General features: G+C 41.4%; 1 protein-coding gene across 2 annotated transcripts in view; it reads left to right on the top strand.

The window, feature by feature from the left end:
• znf423 (zinc finger protein 423) overlaps nt 1-17,859 on the top strand; it is a 405,091-nt gene that overhangs the window by 344,362 nt on the left and 42,870 nt on the right. For both annotated transcript variants that reach the window (XM_034176974.1, XM_034176972.1), the window contains exon 19: nt 15,337-15,468. In XM_034176974.1, coding sequence (XP_034032865.1) covers nt 15,337-15,468 — 132 coding nt within the window. The remainder of the gene's footprint in view (nt 1-15,336; nt 15,469-17,859) is intronic.

Raw genomic sequence — 17,859 nt, 5'->3', positions numbered from 1 at the left:
TGGTGGACAGGTTGGAGTGTGATTGATTGTGTGAACAGGTGTCTTTTATACAGGTAACAAGTTCAAACAGGTGCAATTAATACAGGTAAAGAGTGCAGAATAAGAGGGCTTCTTAAAGAAAAATTAACAGGTCTGTGAGAGCCAGAATTCTTGCTGGTTGGTAGGTGTTCAAATACTTATTTGCAGCAGTAACATACAATTAAATTATTTTAAAAAAATCATACATTGTGATTTCCTGATTTTTTTTTTTAAGATTATGTCTCTCACAGTGGACATGCACCTAAGATGAAAATTTCAGACCCCTCCATGATTTGTGGGAGAATTTGCAAAACCGCAGGGTGTTCAAATACTTATTTTCCTCACTGTATGTGCTGTCTGCTGTTTGTGTAGGTTACTGCATAACCAGCTGGCCTCTAACAGGTGTGACAATTCTAAAACCGATTGAAAGGCTTTACAAAAGAGCATTGAAAGACCATTTTCGTATCATCATTGTAAAATTTTAACAAAGTATAACTTATTTAGTTTTGAAAATTTTATAAAATTTAAAAATGCTTGTCTAATATATAAAATTTTATATAGGTTAGCTCCTCCACCTCTTGCAAATTATATTAAACGTAGAACAATTGGTCCGAGGGTCACCAGGGCTATGAGTAGAGGGGACCCTATGAGTAGAGGTGAAGTGTCTGTGAGAAAAACAGCTTTTGCACAAAATGTTCTGTCCTACAAAGGCAGTGTCCAATGGAATGCTTTGCCAACGACAGTGAGGGAGGCCCCAAGCTTTAAAGCTTTCAAAAGTCACTTAAAGGAGTGGCTCAGATCAAATAAAAAAATGTGAGCATTATGAACTCAATTGTAGAAACTAAGATGAACTACAGCACTTTATAATTTATTGTTCTTAAAGCGATTGTTTTTAAAATATATAAATGTATGAAATTAGACTTGCAGTTTTAATTAACTTATTCCAATTGAATTGTCAGTGTAGTATTTTTTTAAACTGTGTGCCCTCCTTTGACTGAGTTTGTATAAGATAACTGTTCATGCTCAGATCCCGTCAGTGTCCTCTTGTTTCCTGTCTCTTGTCCAGTCTGTGTTTTGTTGTAGTAGTTACCCCTGTGTAATTAGTCTGTTGTTGTATTGTAAGCTCCTGTGATGTTTGTGTGTTTTTACTGTAAATTGTTTAATTTTTGCAGTCTGTCAGGGACTACAGATGGAAATTAGCCAATGGCTATAATCTGACATATTTACACTTTATGTGTTCATCAATATGTGTTGTCCCTTTTAAATAAATGAATGAAATGAAATGAAATGTGATGGACAACGGCTTGTTGGCATGCGTCTTTCCACCACTGTGGTCAGACGGTCCAAAGTAGCACCAAGTAGTAATAAAGTGACAGCAGTTTAGGGTGTGAGTAGGCAAGAGACAGAGCAACATGCCGCTTTATTTGTTAATAATCCCTGATTCAGTGTAATTCTGTGGTTTGACGGTGATGTGAAAGAAATTATCCTTGCAGACTGAACTCTAGAGATGAACCTGACAACTGCCTCGTACCGGTCGAATAATACAAGTCAAGCACATTTTCTGCAGACTGCATACTGTTTTCTGCCTTAACCTGAATCCAGATTAATACAAAATTTCACCAATTAAGGCAACGAGTAAATAAACAGATGAAAATCTGAGCCATCACCTCAGAGAGTGAAACTGCGATAGAAATGGAGGGAAAATGGAAGATGAGAAAATGGAGGGAGAATGTGTGGGTGTTGGGTACTCACGGGACCTCAGCACTGCAGCATTCTTTCTCTGTGTGAGAGGGAGCGGGTGAGTAAAGGTGGGGGCACTCCTGGGACGCCTCCAGCACTGCAGTAGGTTCTGTATATATGTGTGTGTGTGTGTGTGTGTGTGTTCTCCAGCCCCCACACTACCAATGGGTCAAGCTCAAACCCCCCACATCAGCTCCCCCAGCCCTGGTTACCATGGAAACACACCTTGAGTGAGCCCCCCAGAGAGGTGCACACTCCTCCTCCTTCTGTCCACTGCCTACTGCTCTCTTCCTTGCTCCACTCTTTCTGCTCTTCCTCCTACCATCCCGCCATCCCTCAGTCCATCCATTCCTCCAAACCTACAGTCCCGCTCGCTCACTTCACCCTTTTCTTTTCCTTGCTACCTCTCCCTTGCTGTTCTCTCCATCGACTGCCTGGCTTTGCTTACGTCCCGTGCACCACAAGGGACCGCACACATACGTTCATGTAGTTTGGGGTATGAGGGATGTTGGCAGGGAAGGGCGGTAATGGGGGGTGGACACTCCAGGGACCCCAACCAACTCATGCTGAGGGAGAAAATGATGTGAGGTTGGGCACCCGAAGGAGTTGCCCATCAGAGAATGGGTGCACGGTTGTGTTTGTGTGTGTGTGTGTGTGTGTGTGTGTGTGTGTGTGTGTGTGTGTGTGTGTGTGTGTGTGTGTGTGTGTGTGTGTGTGAGTGAGAGAGAGAGATGAGTCAAGGCAAGCACCTTAGGGATCCGTCCCCAACACAAGCCAATGAGCTCATTTGTGTTCTGCTGCATGTTGCAGGGGTCTGAGATGAGGCCACAGCAAATGTGTGTGTGTGTGTGTGGGGGGGGTGGGGGGGGGTTGATGCCACCTGGTCCCTCTCCTCTGGTCAATTAGCAGTGAAAAGAGAGAGTGGGGGGGAGAATTAAACTGAGAGCGATGAGAAGAGGGTGTGGGTTCAACAGTATTGATAGCAGAATTATAATGATGAGTGTGAGTTGGTTTTCTTCATGCTGTCCATGCGCTGCGTTGTTTTCTTCACATCGTCTAATTCCTTCTGTTGTCTCTCTCTCTCTCTCTCTCTCTCTCTCTCTCTCTCTCTCACTCAGGTAAATCTTCATTAGTAATTCTACAGGAATGCAGAAGCCATGTACAAATTATGCATGTGTAGGTGTCTTTTCTTAGTGAGGATAGAACATGGCTTAGGAGTCAGGTCAAACGCTGCCTCACAGCCGTATTGATTAACTGCCTCTTTGTGTTTCGCTATCGGTCTCGCCAATCTGCCAAAGGTAACAGTATTACATCACATATTTACAGTCACAGGCTTGATGTGAAGGATTCTGACAATATGTGAGACCTTACAACAACAAAAAAAAAAAACTATCTGATTATGTGCTGTCCAGGTCTCTCTAAAAGCATCTGGACATTAATGCAATTTTTGTACCTTGCTTACGTACACCACCACAATGGAATTGAAATAAAACCGTCAAGGCATGACTACAGTGTAGACTTTCAGTTTTATGTCAAATGTTTAACTAAAATGTTGCATTGACCAGTCAATAATTAGCACTATTTGTGTTCAACATGCCTCCATTTTCATAGCTCACAAACTAAATAAAAACCATATTGATAATACAAATCATAACTCTTACAGCCAGGTTTTTTTTTTTTTTTTTTTTTTTTAAAGTCAGGATGATGATCATTTCCAAGCCATCTAATATGTATTTATGTATTTCATAAAGATTTAAGTAGTACAGTGCATCCAGAAAGTATTCACAGTGCTTCACTTTTTCCACATTTTGTTATGTAGTCTTATCACAAAATGGAGTAAATATTTTTTCCCCACAAAGTTCTACTCAGAAGACAACATGAAAAAGTTTTTTTTATTATTATTATTTGCAAATTTATTAAAGATGAACTAAGAAATCACATGTACGTACAGTAAGTATTCACACCCTTTGCCCTTTGGCAGCAATTACAGCCTCAAGTCTTCTTGAATATGGGGAGGTGGTGCACCTACCTTTGGGGAGGTGATAGTCTAGTGCTTAAGGTGTTGGGCTTGAGACCAGAAGATCTTCGGTTTAAATCGCCGCCTGACTGGAAAATCACTAAGGGCCCTTGGGCAAGGTCTTTAATCCCCTATTGCTCCTGGTGTGTAGTGATCGCCTAGTATGGCAGCACCCTCACATCAGGGTGAATGTGAGGCATAATTGTAAAGCGCTTTGAGCGTCTGATGCAGATGGAAAAGCGCTATATAAATGCAGTCCATTTCCTCAGACGATGCTTCTGTGGTTTCATCACCAGTTATGTGTTTTCATGGTGGAGTGGAACAGAGGATTGTCTTCCACGTGCCTTCTGGCAAAGTGTCGCTGAGACATCATGTGTTATTTTTATGAATATATACTCAACAAAAATATAAACGCAACACTTTTGGTTTTGCTCCCATTTTGTATAAGATGAACTCAAAGATCTAAAACTTTTTCCACATACACAATATCACCATTTCCCTCAAATATTGTTCACAAACCAGTCTAAATCTGTGATAGTGAGCACTTCTCCTTTGCTGAGATAATCCATCCCACCTCACAGGTGTGCCATATCAAGATGCTGATTAGACACCATGATTAGTGCACAGGTGTGCCTTAGACTGCCCACAATAAAAGGCCACTCTGAAAGATGCAGTTTTGTTTTATTGGGGGGGATACCAGTCAGTATCTGGTGTGACCACCATTTGCCTCATGCAGTGCAACACATCTCCTTCGCATAGAGTTGATCAGGTTGTCAATTGTGGCCTGTGGAATGTTGGTCCACTCCTCTTTAGATCTTTGAGTTCATCTCATACAAAATGGGAGCAAAACCAAAAGTGTTGCGTTTATATTTTTGTTGAGTGTACTTCACTTTGTCACCACCCCACCATGAAGCTGTATAACCAGTGACGCAGCAGACAGAAGTTGCACTGTGCAGTTTTTCCAATCGCAGCCACACTCTTGGAGATCCTTGAATTTGCCTGATTTTCTTTCCCAGACTGCATCATCTCTTCAGACTGACATTTTTGTTGATGCCATTGTTTTTCACCTTTGGTAGAAACATCATCAGCACGCTCGCTCGCTGTGAGTCCTTTAGACAATGGTCTGCTATGTTGACACATGGGTTCACTCAGACGTGAGAGAAAGCTGTCAGGTTAAAGTCTTTTATGGTCTGGTCCAACTGTCACATAGGTTCGGTGCATGACTCTATGCAGTAATGCTTATTTTTGTCCCGCTACCCAATATCAAAATGCGTTATAACTAGGATGCTCAATAAACAAGATTTGTATTTGAAATGATTCATCATTTAAAAGACAAAAAAAAAAAAAATCCCAGAACTTTGATGCACATTATGAAACAGAAACTTTTCATTTTGTTCTCACCTTCACCTTCCTATGTCTCTCTGCGCTCGTCCGTCTCTTTACTGTGTTCTCTGTCCCAGTGTAGGCATCCTAGTGTTGCAAGCGTATGTGTGTGGATCAAACACACTCTCTGAGCCAAAGCATAACGGCAGGATGCTCTACGGCTCTGTCATCTCACCATGGGCCGCACACAGACACACACACACGGCCTGAGTCTCAGAGGGGGACAGCGTTGAGACTGCGATCCCCCCACACACTGATCAAAACAATGTATTTGTCAGAAAAGAAAGCTCTTTTATGGGACACACACACGGAGGCCTCTCTCCATGCCCTTCTTCCGGACAGTCCAATTATCTCTCTGCACCTCGCTGTTTTCACCCCTTCTTTCTCTCTCTGTGTCATTTCAGCTTTTTCATCTCTATCTACTTTTTTCATTCATTGGATTAGGGATTGGCTTTTAGTTAGGATGGAAAGTTTGCTTGTATTTACAAGGGTAGTGTTTAACTGATGGAATGTATGTGGCAACAAAGACACAATTTCACTGTCTGCAACAAAGAGAAAAAACATAACCTGGGGAAAAAAAAAAATTGTGGTAGCTGACACAAGTGATGCCGGTAATGCGTTACTGTAATCTGTCTGCTTTTCCAGTAATGAATAATCTAACGCGTTAATCTTTCCAAGTCAGTAATAAGATTAAAGTTACTTCTCTGAGTCACTGTGCGTTACTATTGTTTTTGTATTGTGGGTCGATCGCAGCTTTAAAACAGGTGTCATGACGAGATGCAGGGGGAAGTCTGAACTTTCACATGCATAGATCCGCATCCACTGTGCAGCTCAGCTCCGAGTTGAAAAACAGTTGTCTCTCAACGCATTGGCACTCACAGCTATGGTTTTACAAAGACATTTTGTGTTTTTTTGTTTTTGTTTTTTGTTTTTTTTGTTTTACTTTCTGTGCCCCTCTGTGTGTCTCCTCGTTAAAAACAGCTGATCCGTGATGCGCAAATACTAACGCTTTTTTCCCCCACCCAAATGCACTCATGTCTCTTTCTGAGGACGACATGATGTAAAAATGCTGGTAAAACCTTATTACCTGTCACTCTGGTCATGTTTTCTGCATAAATAAACATTATCCATTCTTCTTGCTCAAACAGCAAGTCAGGGGCAAATCCATGTGGGAAAGGAGTGTGGGTGGGGGGATGATGTGGCTCCCCACAACAGTCCTACACTAAAGGTCCACCTTTGAAGAAATTTTTCATACTATTACTGATACTGATACTATGTAATAATAATAATAATAATAATTTCAACAACTAAAATGTTTAGAAAGAATTTAAATGTTTGGAAAATGTCAGAGAATTTAATAGTTACATTTATGAACAATGTAGGTTAGAAATGGTAAGTTTTACCATTACAGTGCTGTCAACATTTAAATATGAGGTCAAGAAAGATGTCCTTATTTTATTTTGTTATTAAATAAGTATTTATGTTCATTGAAGTCAATACATATTCAATGGCTTGAAGTTCATTGAAAGGGTGACTATAAAGTGAGTATGTTTCCAACTTCCTGCCAACAGCCTCCAGACAGCACCGTGGATTTGATTTGTGTGTGCCTTGCGCATGTGCATGTGTACAAGCATGTGCGGGTGCGCGTGCATGAGAATGTGCACGCATACGTGTGTGTGCAGAGTGCAATGGTACCAAACGTATGGAACCAAATTTGCACTCTAAATGCAATGCAACACAAATGGGATGAATTAAGCCATGTCATGTGACATACAAAACACCAATCAAATGACAAGGATCCACTCAGCCGTTTTATATATATATATATATATATATATATATATATATATATATATATATATATATGTGTGTGTGTGTGTGTGTGTGTGTGTGTGTGTGTGTGTGTGTGTGTGTGTGTGTGTGTTTATATACACGCATGGGTTGAAATCATAGTTTGAAGAAATACTAAAATTGTAATTTCAGTGACACTACAGTTATTTAAAGGATCAAGACAGTGTGGAGCACAGCATCTCAATACATTTTTATTTTTCTTTATGTCTGACTCAGGCATAAAGAAATGATGTGACACAGTCATACTGTTTCACCCTCCTGGTAAATAACAATGAAGCTCTATCTGTCTCAGTATGTGTCGGACATTCTGGCGCCCCACACAACCTGGCTGCCTTTCAGGTTGGTTTTCTGCTGATGTGTGGGGACAGTGAGTTTGTGGACAGGGATCATGGAGAGCAATGCCTCATCTATATAAACCAATGTGGCACCCACACACTCACCCACTCCCCCACAACTATTGAGATGGGATTAGGGCACCCTTGTGCAGGTTTTTGAAGCAAAGAGAGATAAGAATCTGTGTGCATTAGACTGTCCAGGGGTCATAAATGTGTGCAATACCCTGCAGCTGGAATTTTTTAAACTGACTGTGGGTGTGAATCTGCACAATTAAAGCACATCAGAAGTGCTTTAAAAAGTCCATGAATTGTTTGTGTCGATGTGCGTGCGTTTTTGGACATGTCTGCTATGTGTGTGCAACGCCACCCGGAGTCACAGATTGGTCACAGAAGACATTTTATGTCCCCTCTGTGTGTGTGTGTGTGTGTGTGTGTGTGTGTGTGTGGGTGGGTGTGGGCATTTCTCCTGTATGGCACAAACATGATAAGGACAACATGCGATCTCATCTATCTCATCTTTAGGGGTGCATGTGAGTTTCACACCCACCTTTCATCTCGTCTTTCATCATTCTTGCTTGTGATGTTCCCCAGACTTCCAAAAAAAAAAAAAAACACAAACATGCATAGCTACATGACTACAACAACACTGTAATTCTGAAGTGAGGGCACATCTAGCTACAACATGACTACAACAACATTGTAATTCCAAACTGAGAATAACAACAGAGGAGGAAAGTTCCAGGGTGAAAGTTCAAAGAGATTACAAAATTTCTTTGATGTACCCACTATTGGTCTGCTTGTGCAGGCCAAGAGTTAGTATTTTTTTCAGTGACAAATTTTTTTCAAAGCACGGATCAAGTTTGCCAAAATGTACATTTTGTATTTCATGTGATTTGTAATGACATTTGCCCAATTTCGTGAGAATAAAATCACTAAAATAGGCAAGTGGTGTAATCACAAAAGAATACGAACTGTTAAATATGTTGGCCATCTTGATTAGTGTACTCATAAAATAATGACATTATTTTAAAATGTTACATGAAAACAGGTACTTGTAAGATGCCTCAATTTAAATTTTGGGCATGTTTGCAAGTTTGTCCAACATTAAACACTTGTCCAAATAATCACAGGCAGTTTGCAGTGGCTTGCAAAAGTATTCATACCCCTTGGTATTTCATGCATTTTAATTTGTTTATGGCATTTAAAGCCAAGATAAAGGGTTGCATAAGTAATCAGCCCTGTTGGTATAATACCTGTAAATCAGTTTAATTGCCAGTTTTCTTCAGACAAGTCAGGGGGTGGATACATGAACATTTCCAAGTCACTGAATATGTCACTAAGACACCGAGACAACCCAGAAGAAGTTGCAGGCTTTGTGGCTGTGAGTGGAAAAATTGTGCATTGTGCATGTTTTGCATTTTGTATCCGTAGTTACACAGCTTCATGATAAAGTGGCACAGAGGAGGGTTTTATTAAATGAAGACCTGAAGGTTCAGCTACAATTTGCCAGAAGGTACATCTGATATGCAAGCCTAGATTTAATGTTTTGGTGAAAGAAAATCCTCCTCTGTACCACTTCATCATGAAGCTGTGTAACTGGGGATAAAAAATGCAAAACATGCACAATACACAATTTCTCCAATCACAGCCACAGAAGCCTGTAACTTCTTCTGGGTTGTCTGGGTGTCTTGGTGGCTTTCCTCACTCTTCTCCTTCTTGCACAGTCACTCAGTTTTTGAGAACTGTGTACTCTACAAAGAGAGTCCCATACTGTTTGTATTTCTTCATAACTGATGTAAATAATGTTCAAGACATATTCAGTGACTTGGAAATGTTCATGTATACATCCCCTGACTTGTCTGAAGAAAACTGGCAATTAAACTGATTATTTACAGGTTTTATACCAAAGGGGCTGATTACTTATGCAACCCATCATCTTGTCTTGGCTTTTATATTTTTAATTAATTTATATCAAGTTGTAAAGATTTACTTTCAGTTTGAGTCTAAGGAAGATAATTTAGAAACTTTATATTGAGAAGCCTGATTTACTTTTTGTATTTGAAATGCCATAAACAAATTAAAATGCGTGAAATACCAAGGGGCTGAATACTTTTGCAAGCCACTGTATATCCACTTTTTTCAGTCTGACAGTATTAAGATATAGTAGAGTAATCCTTGTGGACAAATCCACTCTATTGTAGCCAAAATTACTCAAAATCATTTGGTAAGAGTGTTGAAGAGTGTAAAGTTGTTTTTTCTATCATCATATGTCATAAGACATGAAGATTGTTAAAGATATAAACAAAATAAATAACTTAGAGGAAGATACAGAGGGTCATCAGAATGTATGACGACCATCTTGCCATAAAATTTTGTCAGTTTATGCTCTCGTTTCTGAGATGTGGTTTACTTTGGCGGACAGAAGTAAGTGGGAAGAAAGTTCAAGGTCAAGGCCTTTATTTATACCCGAAGGCAGATTTGGCTTACAGTGAAGTGAGTTGACTTCCTCCACATACACAGAAAATACCTAAAACACGATAAAAAAAGGAGCCTATCCCAGCAGTTTGGAGCCTATCCCAGCAGTCATAGGGCGTGAGCCTATCCCAGCAGTCATAGGGCGTGAGGCTGGGTACACCCTGGTCAGGACACCAGTCTGTCGCAGAGCCACATATAGACAGTGATGATAAAGCAAGAGGGGCGATGAGAATAGACTGAGGGGCAACATGTATAGTGAATAACTGCAGTGGTGGACGGCAGATAACGAGGGGATAGAATGGCAACTCGTCCATATCCCCTGTGGGGACGACAAGCAATTACCAGCTGGATCAGATATGTGTGCGAGTGTGTTACAGAAGTGTATGAAAGAGAGGAGAATATACTGTAAGCGAGATAAAAGATAAAATCGAAACCATAATGTCTGTCCAATTTAACAGCTGGTCTGATCTGGAACTGTAGAGTCTTAAAATATGTTCAAGAAAAAAAAATGTTTGCCATTAGAATACGGTGCAGTTTAAATAGTTTTTTCCCCTCTCATTGAATGATCTCAATCAAACCCTGTTCTCACTTTCATGGATATGCTCCCCAGAAGATCACAGTTTTAATGTGACATATTGTCATGTTGCCGTGAATCCAAGAGGTGTATATGATGCTGTAATGTGCCGCACTTGTTCCATGTGATACACTGCCCGTCAAAAGTATTAGTACACAAATCAGGGGATGGATACATGAACGTTTCCAAGTCACTGAATATGTCTTGGACTTTATTTACATCAGTTATGAAGAAATACAAACAGTATGCATTCTGTGGTAAATCAATATGAAGTCGATAGTTCTCAAAAACTGATTGACTGTGCAAGAAAGAGAAGTGTAAGAACCCAGACAGCCCAGAATAAGTTATAGGCTTTTCTGGCTGTGATTGGAGACATTGTGCATAGTGCATGTTGTGCATTTAGTATCCCCAGGTATGCAGCTTCATGATGAAGTGGTATAGAGGAGGATTTTCTTTCAAAGAAGACCTGAAAGTTCAACTACAATTTGCCAGAAAGTACATCTGAGTTGTAAGCCTATATTTGATGTATTGGTGAAAGAAAATCTGATCAAGGAAACATATGCAGAGCTAATACTATCAGTTTCTGTTTGTTTTTGTCTGACAAAAGTCTTTGCCCATGTCCTCAAAATATTCCTTGTTAGATGATGTCTGCCAAGTTCATCAGAAAGTTTTGTGTTTGTTAAAAAGTTTGAGCGGAAATCTGGTGGAGAGCTTTTCCACTGCCTGGATGTTTGTTTGAATTTTGTCCTCTTCTTGTTTTTTATTTATCCTGTGGTTGTCTGATGGTTCATTCTGGCCTTCTGATTGGCCAAAGCTCCAGCACAAGTGAAGAAAGGACAGACACTGTCTTTTATTTGACAGTGCGCTCTCTGTCTCCAAGCACAGCATACAATGAAATTAGGAGTAGTGCTCCGCTTATGCATCAGAAATAAAAACAAAAACCCCTCATTTACGTATTCACTTAAGGATACATTTAAGTAGCCAAACACTGTTTAATTCAATGTAAAATCCTACACCATGCTCACTACACCAAAGAACATCTGGTGAAAATGTTTAAGGGTGTATCACCATCTTGTGATCGCTGTCATCAAACCCCTGAGAACTATATTCATATGTTTTGGCAATGCTCACCTTTTTCTAAATGTTGGCAAGAGAAGACTAATTCTCTTAAAATGGAAATCTGTTTTACCTCCCACTCACACGCAGTGGCTTATACCCCCAACACACTAGAGGGTAAATCAGGCCGAAAGGCATCTGAATGAAAGTTTGGCCCACATTCCGGAAGTGTCGAGGTGCATTCGAGGACGTCGGACAGCATTCTGAGAGCAGTCTAAACAGGTGGGCAAACTCCTGTGGCCACCCCAAATGTTTTGTACATGTGATCACGTTCGAGGGGCAGTTCAAAATGATCCGCTATTTCGGATCCTGGCCGAATATCCCAACTATACCTGAACGCACCACAAGTGCACCTTGAGTGCTGCTGGATTATATTTCCTCCAGCCACAATCAGACCTCACTCCTACGACAATGTAAGTGCATTTGTCATATTTTCACTGCATTCTGGCAGCTGTCTAGGTGATCCTAATGTGTTCCACCTACATTGGTACTGCATTCAGAGGCTCTTGCACACAAATCACACAATTCAGTTGGGGTGGTCGGAGTGTTGTCTGGGTATTCAGACAGCTGTCCTCCACAATTCTTATTCCCTCCTAGATGTGGCACAAATTGTGTTGTTGTTGTTGTTATTATTGTTGTTGGTTGTTTTTTGACATTCCACTTGATTCAGCTTGGCTCGTGCTTATCCATGCCAAGTGTGATGGAGCCCTTAAGGATGTCTTACATTTTGTAAGACTTGTAAAATATTAAACTATCAATCCTTGGACAATCAGGGAAGTTCAATAAAATTTGGAACCCATTTTTTGTCGTGATTAATGGCACACACATTACAATTGCTCCAGACTGAGCTGCCGATTGGATAAATTAATATATGATGATATATTAAGGTCACTTTATAAAGTATTTAAATTGTTTTAATTAATTTTTTTACTTACATTTTTTATTTAAACACCACCTATGCATGCCTTGTTTATCCCAACATCCATCCATCCATCCATTTTCTTCCGCTTTATCCGGAGTCGGGTCGCGGGGGCAGCAGCTCAAGCAAAGCTTCCCAGACCTCCCGATCCACACACACCTCCCCCAGCTCCTCCGGGGGAACCCCAAGGCGTTCCCAAGCCAGCCGAGAGATGTAGTCCCTCCAGCGTGTCCTGGGTCTTCCCCGGGGCCTCCTCCCAATGGGACGTGCCCGGAACACCTCTCCAGCGAGGCATCCAGGGGGCATCCGGAAAAGATGCCCGAGCCACCTCAACTGACTCCTTTCGACGTGGAGGAGCAGTGGCTTGACTCCGAGCTCCTCCCCCTATCTCTAAGGGAGCGCCCAGCCACCCTGCAGAGGAAACTCATCTTGAATGTTATCCCAACATTCTTTCTGTTAAGTGCTGGGGAAGTGTGCCGAAGAGGGGATGTGGGATGGGATTGTTTTTGTTCCACTTTGGAAGCATTATGCAATTGTTTTGTTGCACATATGTAGATTAGATTAAATAGAACTCTATTAATCCCTTGGGAAGACTCCCTCAGGTTCCAGCAGCATTGGACAGTAGCTCACAGGGTAAGAGCACAGAGTATCAGCAGTAGAAGTAAGAGACAATTTGCAAAATACGTATACATGTATATACGTATCGCACATTTCAAGATGTATTGCTCCTGGAATTATATTGCACTGGAGATTATTTATTTTATGGGTGAGTTTAATGTGTTCATGGCTGTGGGGAAGAAGCTGTTTTTGAATCTGTAAGTGCGTGTTTTTCTAGACCTGTATCTCCTGCCTGATGGTAGGAGGTTGTGGTGTGCAGGGTGTGTGGAGTTCTTGGTGATCAGTAAGGTTCTGCAGAGGTAGTGGGATCTAGCAGTGTCATCCAGAAAGGGCAGGGTGCAGTTGATGACTTTTTTGTGCAGTCTTGATGACCTGCTGCAGGGCCTTCCTGTCTGCTGCAGAGCACCCAGTGTGCCACAGTGAGATGTCATGGGTCACAATGTTCTCAATGGCAGCTCGATAGAAAGTTGTCAGCAGTTTTTGATCGAGATTGTGCTTCTTGAGTAATCTCAGGAAATGTTTGCAGCCAGAGGTCATCAGAAATGACAGTGCCCAGGAATTTGAAGGTATAAATTCTCTTGACACAGTCATTGTTTATGTAGATGGGAGCAGGTTCAGCTCCCTGTTTCCTCCTGAAGTCCAGTACCAGTTCTTTGATCTTTGTGGTGTGCAGTGAGAGGTTCGCTGTATAGCACTCAGTCAGACACTGGATTTCATCCCTGTAGACGTACTCATCCTGACCAGTAATACGTCTGACCAGCTTGACCACTAAACACAGACTTCCAGATTCAAAAACAGTTTTTCCCACATCCATAAACACATTAATCTCAACCATAAAATAAAAATATAATGCAATATAATTCCAGGTGCGAGTTTGTGTCATCCAGGAACCTAAAAATAGCATTAGAGGGATAAGCCACAATACTGTCATCTGTGTACAGGGAATAGAGTAACAGGGTCCGCACACAGCCTTGTGGGCACCCATGCTTGCTGAGCGTAATGGTGGAGGAGAGGTGGGGTCCATGTATAGCGGCCTGTGAACGGTTGGTGAGGAAGTCTTTGATCCATGAGCAAGTTGTGTGTGTGTGTGGGGGGGGGGCTGAGTTCCTGTAGTTTGCGGTGTAGTGTATGAGGAATTATCATGTTGAATACTGAGCTATAATCAACAAAACATGCATCCTCACATAATTCCCCTGGATGGTATGGGTGTGGATGCCTATGGAGATGGCATCTTCAGTAGACCTGTTAGCCTGGTAAGCAAACTGGTGTGGTTTCAAAGAGTTTGGGAGGCTGTTTTTGATATGCTGAAGCACCAGCCTCTCGAAACACTTCATTGCTACTGTTGTGAGGGACACAAGTCTATAGTTGTTTATCCCTTTGGTTCCTGTTTTTTGGGGGATGGGAATGAGTGGTTTTTTTTTTCATAGTTCTGTAAATCCTTAATTTTAATTTATTTTTTATGGTGATGTGATTTATTACTGTCCATGTCCAAATCAAATCAATTTTATTTATATAGCACCAAATCACAACAAACAGTTGCCCCAAGGCGCTTTATATTGTAAGGCAAGGCCATACAATAATTACGTAAAAACCCCAACGGTCAAAACGACCCCCTGTGAGCAAGCACTTGGCAACAGTGGGAAGGAAAAACTCCCTTTTAACAGGAAGAAACTTCCAGCAGAACCAGGCTCAGGGAGGGGCAGTCTTCTGCTGGGACTGGTTGGGGCTGAGGGAGAGAACCAGGAAAAAGACATGCTGTGGAGGGGAGCAGAGAGTCTAAGAATATGGGTGGGGAGGCGATGGTCTAGTGTTTAAGCAGTGGGCTTAAGACCAGAAGATCCTCAGTTCAAACATGAGTCTGGCTGTAAAATCAATAAGTGCCCTTGGGCAAGGTCCTTAATCCCAAAGCTGCTCCCGGTGTGTCGTGAGCACCTTGCGTGACAGCTCCCTGACATCTGTGTATGAGTGTGCATGTATGAATGCGAGGCATTACTGTAAAGTGCTTTGAGCTTCTGATATAGATGGAAAATGTTATATAAATGCAATCCATTTACCATTCAATATGTATCTGAATTATTGCAATTTTTGCATCAACTTATAGTTTTTAACCTGTGTATTTACCTGTGGTATGCATGTCTGTGTCAGTGTATTTTATGCAAATGTCTGACACTTTGGGTTTATACAACCTGTTGTGTTATATTAATATTCTAAAATAATGTCATATGTTCTAGTTGGGTTTTTTTTGCTACCTAATCCACCTCACACATGCATATGTGTCTCCTATTTGCAGAGGAGGGCATCAATCACGAGTGCAAGCTGTGTAACCAGATGTTTGATTCACCTGCCAAGCTGCTTTGCCACCTGATAGAGCACAGCTTTGAAGGCATGGGAGGGACCTTCAAGTGTCCCGTCTGCTTCACAGGTGAGAGACAGACACACACACATGTGCGCACACACACACACACAGCCACCGTCAAGGGCAGCTGCATGGATTTCTCATTTCAAATATAAGTTCTACAGGTCAAGTCCAACCCCTCTGTAAAACCATACAAAATCACAGACAACTTCACACATTTAAAACATTTATTTAACTCAGTCAGGAGTTAAATAACAGGACATATCACAATAAGCAATTTGATAATGATGAGGTTCAATGAGCAATTATTATATGACATTTATGTAATTTGGTTAGTTGCGGGAGTTGAATGAATTCCGTTCTAATCCCCTGGGGATTTACTTTATTAACGTGAGATATGGTTAGTGACAGGGAATAGAAGTAATTAAACCTACTCTGCTTAAATCTCTGACACCGTAGCCCGGTCTTACTTGGATGCGCTATGCAGATGGTCTCCGTGAGGTCAGATGCTGGGAGCCGTCTTGTTTTCAGTCGATGAACCGTCCGTCTCCGCAGCTGTCTCCGGTACCTTGGCAGAGAGACTCTACCGGTCACCGCACACGGTTTCGTTGGTTACCAGGGGCTCTCTCAGTTGTTATGCTGCGACTTGTGTCGGCACTTCAAATCGCTGTCGCGGCTTAGCTGACCTGGATGTTTTTATCTCTGCAGCACTTGCCATCTGGGCTCATCTGAGTAAAGGCTTGAGTGTCTTTAATTTCTATTCGCCAAAGTAAAAATTTGTCTTTCGTCGTCGTCTTTGGAAGCCATATCAAATCAAAAATTTGATACAAAAATAGTTGAGTTTGTAAGAAAAATGTTCACAAGAAGAAAAAGGTTTTAATTTGAAAAATCATCAAAAGAAGTTAAATGCGCCTGTGCGTTTAACTTGACAAAAGTGGAGAAAAAGTTATTTGTAGAAAAATGAAAAAGTAATTTTCTGCTTTGCGCGCACAAGCAAGAAATAAGTTTAGGCAACACGTGGTTGCAAGAACAAAGGGTCATAAAAATTTTTGACGGCTAAGGCAGCATCTCGAGACCCAAGAGAAATGCAGATCGAGAAGAGAACAGCGTAGCGTAAGAGAAGAGAGCGACTCCCCGGGGGCGCGTGCTTTTAAAGGTTTAAAAGCTCCACCCCCAAGAATTCTGGATACTGTAGTTTTTCCTCTGCGTTCCTTTGTCTAGTTTTATAATAAATCAGTGTCTGCTATCTTAAATTCCCACTTAACCAAGCAAGTCCTGTATTGCAAAACTGTAGGAAACAATTTCCTTAGAACTACCATACAACACAATTATACAGTGAGGAAAATAAGCATTTGAACACCTTGCGATTTTGCAAGTTCTCCTACTTAGAAATCATGGAGGGGTCTGAAATTTTCATCTTAGGTGCATGTCCACTGTGAGAGACATAATCTAAAAAAAAAAAAAATATCTGGAAATCACAATGTATGATTTTTTTAATAATGTATTTGTATGTTATTTCTGCAAATAATTATTTGAACACCTGTGAAAATCAGTGTTAATATTTGGTACAGTAGCCTTTGTTTGCAATTACAGAGGTCAAACATTTCCTGTAGTTTTTCACCAGGTTTGCACACACTGCAGCAGGGATTTTGGTCCACTCATCCATACAGATCTTCTCTAGATCTTTCAGTTTTGGAGTTTCAGCTCCCTCCAAACATTTTCTATTGAGTTCAGGTCTGGAGACTGGCCAGGCCACTCCAGGACCTTGAAATGCTTCTTACGGAGCCCCTCCTTAGTTGCCCTGGCTATGTGTTTGGGGTCATTGTCATGCTGGAAGACCCAGCCATGACCCATCTTCAATGCTCTTACTGAGGGAATGAGGTTGTTTGCCAAAATCTCGCAATTCGTGACCCCATTCATCCTCCCTTCAATACAGTGCAGTCATCCTGCCCCCTTTGCAGAAGAGCATCCCCAGAGTATGATGTTTCCACCCCCATGCTTCACGGTTTAAATGGTTTTCTTGGGGTTGTTCTCATCCTCTAAACATGGTAAGTGGAGTTGATTCCAAAAAGCTCTATTCTGGTCTCATTTGACCACATGACCTTCTCCCATGCCTCCTCTGGATCATCCAGTTGGTCACTGGTGAACTTCAAATGGGCCTGGACATGTGCTGGCTTGAGCAGGGGGACCTTGCTGCCCTGCAGGATTTTAAACCATGATAGCATCATGTGTTACTAATGTAATCTTTGTGAGTGTGGTCCCAGCTCTCTTCAGGTCATTGACCACATCCTCCTGTGTAGTTCTGAGCTTTCTCAGAATCATCCTTACCCCACAAAGTGAGATCTTGCATGGAATCCCAGACCGAGGGAGATTGACAGTCACCTTGTGTTTCTTCCACTTTCTAATAAATAATGATAACAGTTGTTGTCTTCTACCAAGCTGCTTGCCTGTTGTCCT

The sequence above is a fragment of the Thalassophryne amazonica genome, chromosome 8, assembly GCF_902500255.1.
Source record: "Thalassophryne amazonica chromosome 8, fThaAma1.1, whole genome shotgun sequence".
NCBI classification, from domain to species: domain Eukaryota; kingdom Metazoa; phylum Chordata; class Actinopteri; order Batrachoidiformes; family Batrachoididae; genus Thalassophryne; species Thalassophryne amazonica.
This window is presented reverse-complemented; position numbering and strand designations above follow the sequence as displayed.